This window comes from Dermochelys coriacea, chromosome 1 (genome assembly GCF_009764565.3).
Source record: "Dermochelys coriacea isolate rDerCor1 chromosome 1, rDerCor1.pri.v4, whole genome shotgun sequence".
Classification (NCBI taxonomy): Eukaryota; Metazoa; Chordata; order Testudines; family Dermochelyidae; genus Dermochelys; species Dermochelys coriacea.
The window spans coordinates 311574571-311587814 of NC_050068.2; the positions used below are offsets into that span (position 1 = coordinate 311574571).

Consider the following 13244-nt stretch of genomic DNA (forward strand, 5'->3'; position numbering starts at 1 on the left):
CTTTTATGGCTGCCAGCCAGGGGCTTGATGGGTCCGTACACAAGATGTACATTGTTGTTCTTAGGCCATCCTCTGCTTCATCAGCCAGGGATTTGATGTATATCTCATGGTCACATTTTGCAATGGGCCAGAAAATGCCTTTGTGTTTACATTCTTGTACATCTCCCAGATTCCATGCTTCTACTTTTGCACTAATATCACACCTTAAATTCAGCAGTGGAGTAATGTTACTCCTTCAACAGTAACTTGATTGCTTTATAGCAAATGAGCCTCTGTGGCAATAACGATTTTGCAATGGGTGAGTTCTTTGACAAACTGTCCTGTACCCAATGCTGTTTAGTGTTAATGCATTCCATGTGGTGATAGAGAACATGTGTCTAACATCTGGTTTGGACCATCAGGAAGCTGCAGTCACTGGGGTATTTCACTGTTCTGGGAAACTGGAATTAGCAGTAGCATTATTGATGGCTGACTAGACTGTCATCAGATCTGCCTACCAAAGTTTCCTGGGCCAAGTTGCTGCTTCCAGGATTATTACCATGAGGGGTTTCCTAAGCTTTCTCAAGACGCTTCATATTAGAGGAATTGGTGGGTAGGCATACATTACCCTCAAGGCTCCTGGGATGAGGAATGCAATGGATTGTGATCCAGGGCTCAGACCTTCCCTGCAACAGAAATTAACATTTTGCCTCCGAGGCAAACAAGTCCACGACTAGGAGACCTCGCTGGTGGAAGTGTTCTGTATGATGGAATCCTTGACTGAACATTTGCGATCTCATGAGAACTTTCTGCTTCGTGATTTGCTAGGTTGCCTACTTCTGGCAGGTGCAGAGCTACTAAGTTGATGCGACAGCCTAACACACCAATTCCCAACAGAGAAGGAGTACAATCAAGCCCTTGCTTGTTCACATAGAACGCGGCTGCTGTATTATCTGTCATAGCTCGGCCCTGGACCATGGGCAGGAAAGCTACATAGGCTAATCAAAAAGCTCTAGAACATTTATATGTAGCGAAGGATTAAGTCTCCTTGAGTGTCCAAAGGTCTTTTTGATTTGGTCTTAGTAAGCTCTCCACAGGATGCAAGGACAGCTGTGTAATTAATAAGGAGCTTAAATCAACAAGTTTTGCAGAAAACTTTTTTGGAATGAAATTAATATTGTCTGATTTTTCTGATACCAGCTACTTTAAAGAATTCTGATAGCAAAACCTTTCAATAATTGTCGCAGTTTAAAATATTTTCTTCTTTTAAAAGAAGAACGAAGGACAGTTCTGCTTCCCTGTTGATGTTTACGTGTCTTCAGCAGGGAAGACTGGACAGGCCTAAGACACTGAACATGCTCAGCCCATTCCTTTTCAGGCTCTTCCCCAGACCCAGGGGCCTGCTACGTGGCAGCCTCTTCAGCAGCAGCACTAGCATGAGACCAATCAGGTTTCCAACTCCCCCGCAGGACTTGCAGAGGAATTCCACTGCTTCCCTCCTGCACCACAGTAGCCTCTGCTCCCTGGAAAATCATTTCCCAGGAATCACTGCTTTTCAGTTTCAATCACATTCAGCGCCCAGTGTGCTCGATATCAAAGGTTGGGTAACCCCCTCCCTCACCTCTCCACATGCACACACTTGTGCCTCCTCCTCCTTCCCCCATCTGACAGAAAGATCCATCCCTTATGGAACTGCTTGTTTCCTCAAATCCCTTAGAGAGGCTGAAGGGATACCCCCCCCCCCCTTCTGTCAAGTCTTTCTGGTGAAAATAGCATGCCTCCTTTCTCCCTGCAGCCTAATGCCTGACTGCCTTCTCCATGCCTATGGATGAATCCATCCCCACACACCACCCACTGCCTCCCTTCTCTCCTAGTCCCTGGTAGTGGCAGAAGTGAAAAAGAAAGCATCTTTCCTGGCCTGACTGTTCGAAGTTTCTCCCCAGGCCCCATGGAGCAGTCTGGGGTTGTTATGCATACCCCATTTAGTGCTAGATGCTCCCCAAATCCTTGAAAAATATTTGGGAGTGAAGGGGCAAGCCATCCAGCCCCCATTTCTCCCCGCTGCCATCCTTGTGTGGAACTTCTGAATATAAACAGGCTCCCATTACTCCTTAACCCTGTGCAGGGGCCTGGGAAGTGAAAAAAGGGACTTCTCCTGGCTGCCCATTTCTTCCTGGCTCCATGCAGAGATTCTGGGAGAAGAAGGAGACACTCCTCTGGTCTTAAACTCAAACAGCAACTCTAGTGCCTTGAGAAAATTGTGCATATGCGCTCTTCCACTCAGTGCAGGGCCAAGAGTGATGTCTCATAAGTACTGAACATGAAGACAAGGGAGTGCTATTGACCAGCATAACAGAGAAATCAACTGTCCACAAAGTGCTGTCAAATGCATAAAATAACCGAACTGAGAAGGAGATTTTTTGCTGGTTTTGCAGTTATGGTAATCTTAGATGCTGCAAATAGGTTGAAACAGTTTTCTGGAAGATTAGGCTGAGCACATGCCCTCAAGTTTCTAGTAGCACTTTGAGCTGAGAAGACAGTAAACTTCACAAAGTGAACTAAAGCCGTTTTGTCTTCCTAAATTAACAGGTAGTTCCAATGCCTGTTCTGCTTTTACAAGCAGCAGCACAAAACTGTCAAGACTTGGATCAATTTCACTGTTGCAGTTCAGAACCTTATAGATACTTGTGAAAGATGAGAATGTCAATTTTACACTGTTTAAAAAAAAATCACTGCCTAGTAAGACTTAAGCACTCCTGTTTTTACGATAAAAAGGCCACCCCCCTCTGATTTTATTGTTGTTTGCAACTTGATTGCTGCAATTTGGAATTTGTTTGTATATGAATCTATGGTTTACCTTACTTGTAGACAATTCCAAACCTCAGTTCTGATCTCATTCAATAGCTGCCCCTTATCTTCACTGGTAGTGTTCATGAACTACTGTACAGGTAAGTAATCATGTAAACATTAAAATTCTGATTTACTGGAATCGATCCTTTCAGGACAGTCTAATACAACCATTAGGTTACGTTAAAGAAAGCCAAAAGTCAGTGTTTATGTCTAAATATGAGGGAGTTAAGAAAAATGAACTGCAGTAACCCTATGCAAAAGCTTACCATTTAGTGGGTCCCGTCTTTTTTCTGTTAAAAAGACAAAACAAAAAAGTATTTATTCAAAAGGTAAAACTGAATTCAACATTACACACATCTCCATAACTTGTAGTTTTAAAAATTATAAAGACTTCCTACATCTGAATTTTATTCTTTTAGTAATATACAAATTATCCATAATTGCAATTTTGTTTTATTTTAGCAGTTATATTTTTTGTCCAAGAACAGAGGAAAAGATAGCAGATTTAGTCTCCTCAGGGACTTAGATTATATGCCACAGAGAGCCTAATCACAGCAAAATTAGAAGTTACAAAACTATAAAACCCACATTAGGAAAGAATTAGTTGTTTGAACAGTTTACACTGAGTAGGACACTGTGGAACTAGCTAACTTTTTTTCCAATTGAAAATTTGATTCAGGCCAATTTGAGGCTGTAACATTTTGTATGGTGAAGTGTTCACATAACGTTAGTTTTCAAATGAAAAATAAAAAAATATGCCTGATGCAAAGATTGTTAAAGCAGAACTTCTAAAGAGAATGCACTATACTCTGTAAAGTCCTCTCTGAACAGACACTATTCATTTATGTGAAACTACTCACAATCTGAGGTGCTTATATAGTGCCTTTATCAGTAGATCTCACAGCACTTCACAAAGGAAGCATCATCCCCATTTCACAGATGGGGAAACTGAGGCAGAGGTGAAGCAACTTGCCCAAGGTCACCCAGCAGGCCAGTGGCTCGGCTGGGGTTAGAATGCAGGTCTCCCGAAGTCACAGTCCACTGCTCTATCCACTAAAACACTGTCCCCACTGAAGCAAAAAATATTACATTTTGAAATATTAGAATTTAATTGCAAGTATTTCATATAGAGCTAAAGCTGAACAAGCCAAATAAGGCCAACTTGGCCACCAACCTACAGCTTTAACTTTAACAAGCAGAGGGGTCAGCTTTGATGTTCAACTCTACCATTTAAAATGGCTTTCCCTCCAATAATATTATTCTCTTCTTCACCCATATGCACTCTTCTGTTTGTAAATGCTTATGTGTGAGACATATTTGGGATCAGCTCATTTCTTTTTTGGAATTAAAATGGGAAGGTTTATTTTAGATTTACTTTATTGCACAAATGGGTATGTGTTTTTATTCATCTATATTAGCTTCCTGATCATCCCTCCTAATGCAGCAGGCAGCTAAATTTGAAGTTTCTGGTTTAAAATTAGTCATCTAAATGAAAGCAGCCTTGATGTTAAAGGCACTGAGCACCCACACTACAAATGAAGTCAACCGAAGTGGCACGTACTCAGCATTTTTGATTAAGTATGGATTTAAGATGACTAACTTCTTCAAAGCAGGGTGTCTAATTACAATTTTCATAGCTACCTATTTTCCAGCAAGGCAACTGAAACTGATCATAAAAGCTCTGGTGTGTAGCAACTGGATTGCAGGGGAAGAAGCAGCTTTCCTCCTGCAGTTAAATGTAAAAAAAAAAAAAAAAAAAAAAAAAAAAAAAAAAAAAAAAAAGCTGCCAGCTGATACTCTCTAGAAATGGCTGGACGGTTTTTAAGAGGACTCTAGAGATCTAAATTGGGAGTCAATGTAAGACTTCTAGTTCTGTTCCTTCAGAATTTAAGGTGAAGGCAGGTAAGGAGATCTTTTCAGGGGAGGTGAAGGGAGAAAAGACTGACAAAAAGCAAAGGGCACGGCTGCAGGTCTACAAGGTTAAATGACCTTCCCAGCCAAAACCTGTAGCATTTTAGAACAAAAAACTCTCCCTAACATCCCACAAACCAATTAAGCTTGGGTGTGGGGGTGGAAGATACAGTAAAGACTCTTTCCTCCTATTTCCTTTTGTTTTATCCATTTAGCTACATGGGCTTAAGACTTTTGTTTTGTGGGAGTTCACAACTGTGCTTAATTAGGAGTCAGTCACAGCCATGTACCACCAAAAACCTCCAATCACCCAATCAGAATATGTTCAGTAATTGTTCTTTCCCTCCATACTACCTCTCGTTTTATTCTCTCCTTCCTTCATCCAGATTCTCTTTCTATCCATCCATTCCTCCTCCAACTCAATTTCTTTCTCCTCGTTTACTACCCAGTCAATCCATCCTCCTTTCCTTGTTTACCTGCACCCAGCCCTACCAGACCATTCCGCTACACTCTTCCCTCCACACTGTACTTTCTCTTTTGAGGAACACTAGGGGCCTCCCCTCTTCTTCCTGTCTTCCAAATCTCTATTTTAGCCTTGCCAGATGAGCTCCTGGGGTAGCTGTTACTGCTGCTCCTGCGCACCTCTGTTAAAGAATCCGTGTCCTTATCACATCCCAGCACTTCTAGTAGGAAGCGGTTGGCAGAAAATGGGGAAGAGCAGGAAGCAGCAAGTAGGCACTCTATGTGCAAGCCCCAGCTCCAAGACCTAGTTCACAAGAGCATAAAATTGTTCTGCTCAGCCCCTTCCAATGATGAAAAGCCTCAAGGGACACCTGGAAACTTTCCCAATAGTCCTGCGGGCTAGTCAGAACCTCCCAGGAGTACTTTGGCAGTGTGATCACTTGCCAATATGTCAGGTGGCACCTGTTCCATGTGAAGTTTATTTTGAGAGATATACTAGAGCGGTAGGATTCTTGTAAAAAGCAGAAAAAGATTAACATTCCAGTGTTTGGCATTATCAAAGTAATTCCTTGGAAGTCTAGAGTATCACCCATTACCAAAACTGCTCAATATGTATGACTATTCTAATACCATGTGCAGACAGCACTAAGAGCATTAGAATACATTATTTCTACATCTGAAGAATCAAGGTGGAGACGCATCAGAAGCACTACATAAGCATATCCATTTACTAATCAAGCTATACTGTGTAGTTTTCAGATGAGTGAGAAATACTGTAGCTATTAATTCAAACACCCAAAATTAGATAAAATCCTGTCTGAGGTATATACACATTCAGAACTCCATCTGGTGGCTTGATCTGAGAACTTCACGAGTTCTGTACATGAAAGGAAAAAAACCTAGAAATGAATTAAAAAGGAGAAAAGCAATCAACTGAAAACTATGCAATTAAGTAGCTGTTGATTATGTAGCGTTTTAAATTAAAACAGAGAAACTTTTCAAAAAGGATGAATAAGTCACAGTGTTACTATGGTGCATAAAACATGAAGTTCAAACACACAAAGCGGTACAGGTTAATATGGCATGCTTATATTGTGTTGTAAAGTAAAAGCGTCTTTACATGAAAAATACTATATTAAAAATGAACGTTATTTTTATGAAATCTTTTTTCTGTATTTTTGAAGAACGCTTACCATGGCCAACATCGTGCAAAAGTCTGCTCTGCAGCCATATATGAATAAAGGCTTTTAGAGTTTTAAAATGTTGCTTTGCTTTAGAATCATCTTTATGAGAGTGAAACTTTGGGCTTGTGAAAGTTGCAAGGCTGATAGCCTTGGAGAACATGTTTACCCAATGAACAGTTAAAGCACAGGCACCATTCCTGCGAGTGTCCACCACTGTACCCCACTAACATATTCCAACTCTGGACATTCACTAAAGGACTTAAGTTTTGTGATGCCAAGTGTCACAATACCTAACTTAACTGCCTAGATAATCACAGGAACAACACTGCAGTTCACAAAGCCTGAATTAGGCATGTAGGCTTCCTATAAAATGAATGAGTTGAGACAGGCACTATAGACAGTGATTCACAAAAGTCAGCATGGTCGGTGGGGAGCCACTTAAGCTAGTAATGGGAGATGGCAATGAAATGGGTGTGTCCTAAGTCTTGGTCCTCTCTTGATGATAAGTGCCTATCTCTACCAGTGATTCACAGCTGGGAACCGCTCTCCTGGAGTCAGGAGGCAAAGGCACCCAAAGTGTTTGTTGTGAGAAGAAGCTAGGTGCCTGCCTCACTTCACACAAGACAGGAGGTGGTGGTGGGGTGCACCTTATCACTGTTAGCTCATTATTTATTTATAATTAATAATAAAATAGTCGAAGAATTAGGCACAGGCACCTGCAAAAGCTATAGAATGACTCTGGAGCTTGGTGGGAGACCAGGGTCCAGACCCGTTGCTTCAGGGACTATTTATCCGAAATAGAACAACTTGACCAGGAGAGACTGAAGCAGCCCCACATCGGAATATCACATTGCTCTAATCACTGAGCTCTAATTCTGAGAAGTCGGGGATCCCCGTTCAAATCCTCTCTCCCCCTCAGGCAGAGAGGGATTGAATCTGGGTCTCGTCTCCCACATCCCAGGTGAGCGTTCTAACCACAAAAGCAAAAAGTTATAAGGGGCACCACCACCATCTCCTCCAGTCAGAATCTGAATGGAATCCAATCTGGTAGGTGACTTCTGAGCACCTGCATGCAAGATTGGCGTTCACCCACCTATCTTCTTCCAGTTGTGAATCGCTCTGGGGCTGAGATGGGAGAAGGTATCCAGACACCTACAGTGAGGCAGCAGTGCACATATCCAGAGGCAGAAACTTAAATATCTAGGGAACTTTTACTCTGAAAATTCAGGTGCTGAGTTTAGATGCCTACAGAGTTTGGTGGGAGTTTTGTGAACTGCAGCACAGCCTAAAACTGAGATTTAGGTGCTTAAACCCAGATTTAGGAACCTACACAATTTAGGGAATCCCACCCAAAGAAATATATGCTCCAATCCTGTTAATGAGCTCTACCTGCATGGGGCCTCAATGAAGAACAGAATTCAATGAGGAATGCACTGCAGGATCAGGCCCTTAGCCTCTAAATGTATTCAGATTTTGGCCTCTGATCTGATTACCAATTGTTAGGGCAGCAGATTTGTCACAGCTTTTTTTTTAAAAATCAAAAATAATGGCACAGTCATAGTAAATTTAGTAAAAGTCACTTGACTCTTTGCGTCATCAAGGGGGCATCAATTATTTGCAGCAGCACCATCTATCCCCCGAGCCACAACTCTAAACTTGGCTCCCGTGTCCCTTGGCGCTGGACCTAGCACACTGCTCTGCGTGTTGCAACCAGGTTCATGGGGGTTTGCAGCACCCTCTAGGTTTCACTCACCCAACCCTCCATCATGATGGGAGGGATGGTTGTGCCATACCTGGAGCAGGGAGCCAGCCCCACAGGACACAGGAGCTGCAGAAACCACCACTGTGGGATGAGACACTGACAGAGAAAAAACTCAAACGGGGGGAAAAAAGTAATAAATTTTCTGTGTTTTTTTTCATGCCATAACACATATGTAGCCTTACCAATTGTGACTAAGACATTTCTCCACTAATAACTCGATTGATGCCAACAATCAATTTCACATGGACTACTGGACACACCAGATAGTAAGAGATTTCAGTTACTAATCATTTGGGCCAAATTTAAACAGTAGAGTTAGTTAAGAGAAACCCAGAACTGAATGGCTGGTTAGTTTAATTTGCCCACAATTTACATAAAGATTTTCAGTTCACAAGCAAACTTTCTTTACCTCTTCCTGTCTGTTCTTTCAAATACCACATATTAGAGGAGCTTCAAATTGCAAAGAAACTTTAAGATAAATACATTTTTGTATTACCTTCAGGAAATTTGTACTGCATATTTTTCTATATCTCACACACGAAATAAGCTTGTACAGGGAAATTAACTTCTAAATATGGCACTAAGTTCTTAAATAGCTTTCAGATATGGAAGTATCAAATAATCCCCCCGTTACCCATAGCCTAGCCTCAATTTAATGACGTGTTAAATTGAATATTTACCAGATTTTCTTTGCCGTCGTCCAAGCAAATCAGTTATTGTTTTCCGGAATTTTTTAGCTTCTTCTTCATTAGCAAAATTAAGACCAACCTGACATGTCTGAAAGAAAACATCAGTTTTTTTTCCCCCCATAGAGACCAAGAAAGTTGCTTTAAAGTTTTCTAAAAAAAGCTTAAATTGTGAAATATTCTAAAAATTAAGTGAACAGATTTTGTTTATGAAGGAATAAACAATTAAGACTCATCACCTTATAGTTGTAAGTAAAAAACGTAGAAGCAAATAACATCAAATTAAAAAAAAATCCACAATTTGAATGTTTTTAAAACAAGATGTGTGAAGTCCACATTTTGTCAGATCTGAGCAACATTTCAAGTACAAAGAATGACAAAAATGAAAATTTTATGTTAAGGGTTCATAAAAATTGCTTATGTACTTGAAAATGCTCGTTTGGTGACACTAATGAAGCAACTATCAGTTGCAACTGAGGGTGTTATTTCCTTGCCAGAGAAAGAGCACATTAAAGAGATTTTTTTGTGCTCCTGTTCCATTCGTAGTTTAGATTTTCTATTTTATCACTGACATTAGAAAAAGTTCTTATTTATAATTAAATCTGCAACAAGTTGCTAGAAAGAAGATATAGGTAATACTGTACTTTATAAAATTACTTGATTTACAAAGTGAAAGGTGAAAAAAGATATGAGATATTAAAAAGTTATTGTACAAAGAAAAAAAGCAGGACAAACATTTTAAAAATAGCTATTCAAGAATTAAGTTAATATTGAAACTTACATCTCCAGCAAAGGTATGAAAATATCCTTTAGGACTATTATATACAAAATTATTGTACAGTTCCTGCTCCCACAATAGTTTCCCATCCTGGAAAGGAAAGAAATGCAGATACTGAAAACCGAAGACAGTAATAAAAAAAAAGAATGACTAGACAAACTTGTATTTCAATAGTGTTCAGAGGCCACAACTGGAGACAACAGTCCTATTTTGCTAGACACTGTATACGCACTATGAAGAAGAGATGGTGTCTTCCCCACCGAGCTTACAATCTAAGTCAGATGATTACTTGAACTTGCAGAAAAGCCAAATTATTCTTACAGGTTACTATATTATTGCCCAATTTTCCAGATATTATCCAACTATATCCTTCAAAATTTTATACATATACAATGACACTGGTCAAAATCTAAATAATGGGACAAAATAAGACAGGAGCTATGGAGCCTTTCATTTATAGGTTGCTGTGTCATATCAAGGTCAGGTTTGTAACAACTGGAAATAGTTATCTTCCAGAGGACTATGAAATTTCACCTTTGCGAAGTGTTCTAAAATGTCTGAATGAAAGGTGTTACAAGAGTGCAATATCAAAAGAATAGGTGGTCTCAGTCCAGTGCCTAATGATCAAGTGACAAAAATCACAGACGTACAGCTCCTCGGCGCTCAAGTCTCTTTTGAGCATGGGATTTAGGCACCTTTGAAAGCTTTATCTCTGTCTGAATTGAGACACATTGGCAGGATAGAATGGGAAAATCTGTTGTACAGCTATGTGCTATAGAGTATACTTTTGTTTATTCAGCACTTTCCAAAACAGATACTCTCAGGTTGTGACACCTACATGGTCTAGACAGCAGCTCAGAGTTGGCATACCACTGACACTACACCAACTCCCCATGATTTCCTCTAGAAACAGCTCACAGGAGCCTTTCTTTAAAATTATGGCTCAGATGAAAGGCTGCTTAGAAATAAAAATTGTCTTTGTCACAGTTTTAAATTCATATTTTAAATTAAATATCAGATAGTTACACAGCATACTTAAATATGAAAAACGCCCCCTACAATTTCCTCCCCTCCCCCATCATAGAAATGTGGGGCTAGAAGGGACCTCAAGAGATCATCTAAATCATCTCTCTGTGCTAAGGCAGGAATAAGTATACCCAGACCATCCCCGACAGATGTTTGCCTAACCTGTTCTTAAAAACCTCCAAGGATAAGGATTCCACAACCTCACTAGTAACCTGTTCCAGTGCTTAACTATCCTTAAAGTTAGGTTAGATATTAAGAAAAGCATTCTATATCTTCCTTGCTGCCAGGGGTAAAAGTAAATCACATGACTTACCGGTATGAGGGCCGGTGCCTCGGGCAGAAGGGGCAGGGCTGGGGGGGACAGCGTCCCCCCAGCCAGACCATCCACGCTACCTGGCCCACACTGCAACAGTGTTTTAAGTAGGGTCCTTTGCCGTGCCAGTGCTTTAACATCGCTGCCCCCGCATCAGTGGCCCTGCTGGTAGGGATCTGGCAGGGCCGCCAACCCGTGGCGGGGTGGGGGGGGCACAAAAGGGGCAGCGATGTTAAGATCAGCTGGATGCGTGCCGGTACTGGCGGCCACTTTTTACCGGTATGCTGTACCGGCCTGTATTGGCTTACTTTCACCCCTGCTTGCTGCAAACTAAAAGGATTACTTCTTGGACAGGGAGAACGACTGATCACTGTCTGTTTGTTAACCTTTTACATATTTGAAGCTTGTGTCTCCCTCATTCCTTGCCTTCTCTTCTCTAGAATTGCACCGGTTTCTTCTTTCAGCTTTCTTTACAGGTCATAATTTCTAAACCTTTTATCATTTTGTTGCTCTCTTCTGGTGTATCTCCAATTTGTTTACATCCTTTCTGTAAGTGTGGTGCCCACAACTGAAGTGGAGACCTCACCAGGGACAAGCAGAGCTGAACAATTACTTCCCATGTCTTATGGCAATCCTGTTAAATACATTGCAGAAGGACATTTGCCATTTTCACAACAGCAGAGACTTTCTTAAGTGAAGTACTCCATTTGCCGTTACTGAATTTCATAGTGTAGATTTCAGATCAATTCTGCAATTTATCAAAATAATTTTGAATTTCAATCCTGTTCTCCACAGTGCTTACAACTCCTCCCAGCTTGGTGTCATCCACAAATTTTATAGGAAGACTCCACTCCATCATCCAAGTCATTAATAAAAATATTAACTATTATTGGACCTAGCACAGACTCCTGTGGGATGCCACTTGATAGGTTCTCCCAGTTTGACAGTAAGCCATTGATTCTAATACAGTCTTTCAGTCAGTTATACACACCACTCATAGTAATTTCATCAAGACCATATTTTCACGGTTTGCTATCAGAATGTCACACGGGACTTTATCAAAATCTTACTAAAATCTAATAGGCATAATTCTTGCATTACTCACTTTATAACATCCCTTTATGTAATTCATGCAAACAGTTCAAGGAAACATTTAATATAAAATGACCTTATTTTAGCAAGTAAAAAGTTAGACAGAGAAATGTTTCTCACCTTGATGTCAAATATCCTGATAAAATAAGACCTTTGTGGATTGTCTTTTACAAGGCAGGCTACTCCACAGCATTTTTTTGACCACATGGCATTGCGATCTGCTGCATATATCTGGACAACTGCTGAAGACATTGTCTAAAAAAAGATGAGAAAATTCACACTAGTTAAAGCTTAAAATTAAGAGTTCCACATTCCTTCTTCTAGAGAAACCTACACCTAGTTTGAGTCTATGCATCAGGCAGCAGCAACAAACCACCAGTTGTAGTCAAGCTTAGAAGGTCTAAACATTTTTTTTTTAAATATCATAGAATCAGTCTTTAAGGTCAGAAGGGACCATTATGATCATCTAGTCTGACCTCCTGCACAACGCAGGCCAGAGAATCTCACCCACCCACTCCTGTAACAAATCCTTAACCTGTGTCTGAGCTACTGAAGTCCTCAAATCATGGTTTAAAGACTTCAAGGTGCAGAGACTCCTCCAGCAAGTGACCCGTGCCTCATGCTGCAGAGGAAGGCGAAAAACCCCCAGGGCCTCTGCCAATCTGCCCTGGGGGAAAATTCCTTCCTGACCCCAAATATAGTGATCCCCTGAACCCTGAGCATGTGGGCAAGACTCACCAGCCAGACACCCAGGAAAAAATTCTCTGTAGTAACAGATCCCACCCCATCTAACATCCCATCACAGGCCATTGGGCATATTTACTGCTAATAGTTAAAGATCAATTAATTGCCAAAATTAGGCTATCCCATCATACCATCCCCTCCATAAACTTATCAAGCTTAGTCTTGAATCCAGATGTGTCTTTTGCCCCCACTGCTCCCCTTGGAAGGCTGTTCCAGAACTTCACTCCTCTGATGGTTAGAAACCTTCATCTAATTTCAAGTCTAAACTTCCTGATGGCTAGTTTCTATCCATTTGTTCTTGTGTCCACATTGGTACTGAGCTTAAATAATTCCTCTCCCTCTCCGGTATCTATCCCTCTGATATATTTATAGAGAGCAATCATAGCTCCCCTCAGCCTTCTTTTGCTAAGGCTAAACAAGCCAAGCTCTTTGAGTCTCCTTTCATAAGACAGGTTTT

General features: G+C 40.8%; 1 protein-coding gene across 1 annotated transcript in view; it reads right to left on the minus strand.

Annotated features, from left to right (window-relative positions):
- The window catches only part of WASL (WASP like actin nucleation promoting factor), an 86234-nt gene that overhangs the window by 27252 nt on the left and 45738 nt on the right, over nucleotides 1-13244 (minus strand). Inside the window, exons 2-5 of the mRNA XM_038411514.2 lie at nucleotides 12164-12298; nucleotides 9616-9702; nucleotides 8829-8925; nucleotides 3096-3119 (exon numbers count right to left, since the gene is read on the minus strand). Of these exons, the coding sequence (XP_038267442.1) occupies nucleotides 3096-3119; nucleotides 8829-8925; nucleotides 9616-9702; nucleotides 12164-12298 (343 nt within the window). The remainder of the gene's footprint in view (nucleotides 1-3095; nucleotides 3120-8828; nucleotides 8926-9615; nucleotides 9703-12163; nucleotides 12299-13244) is intronic.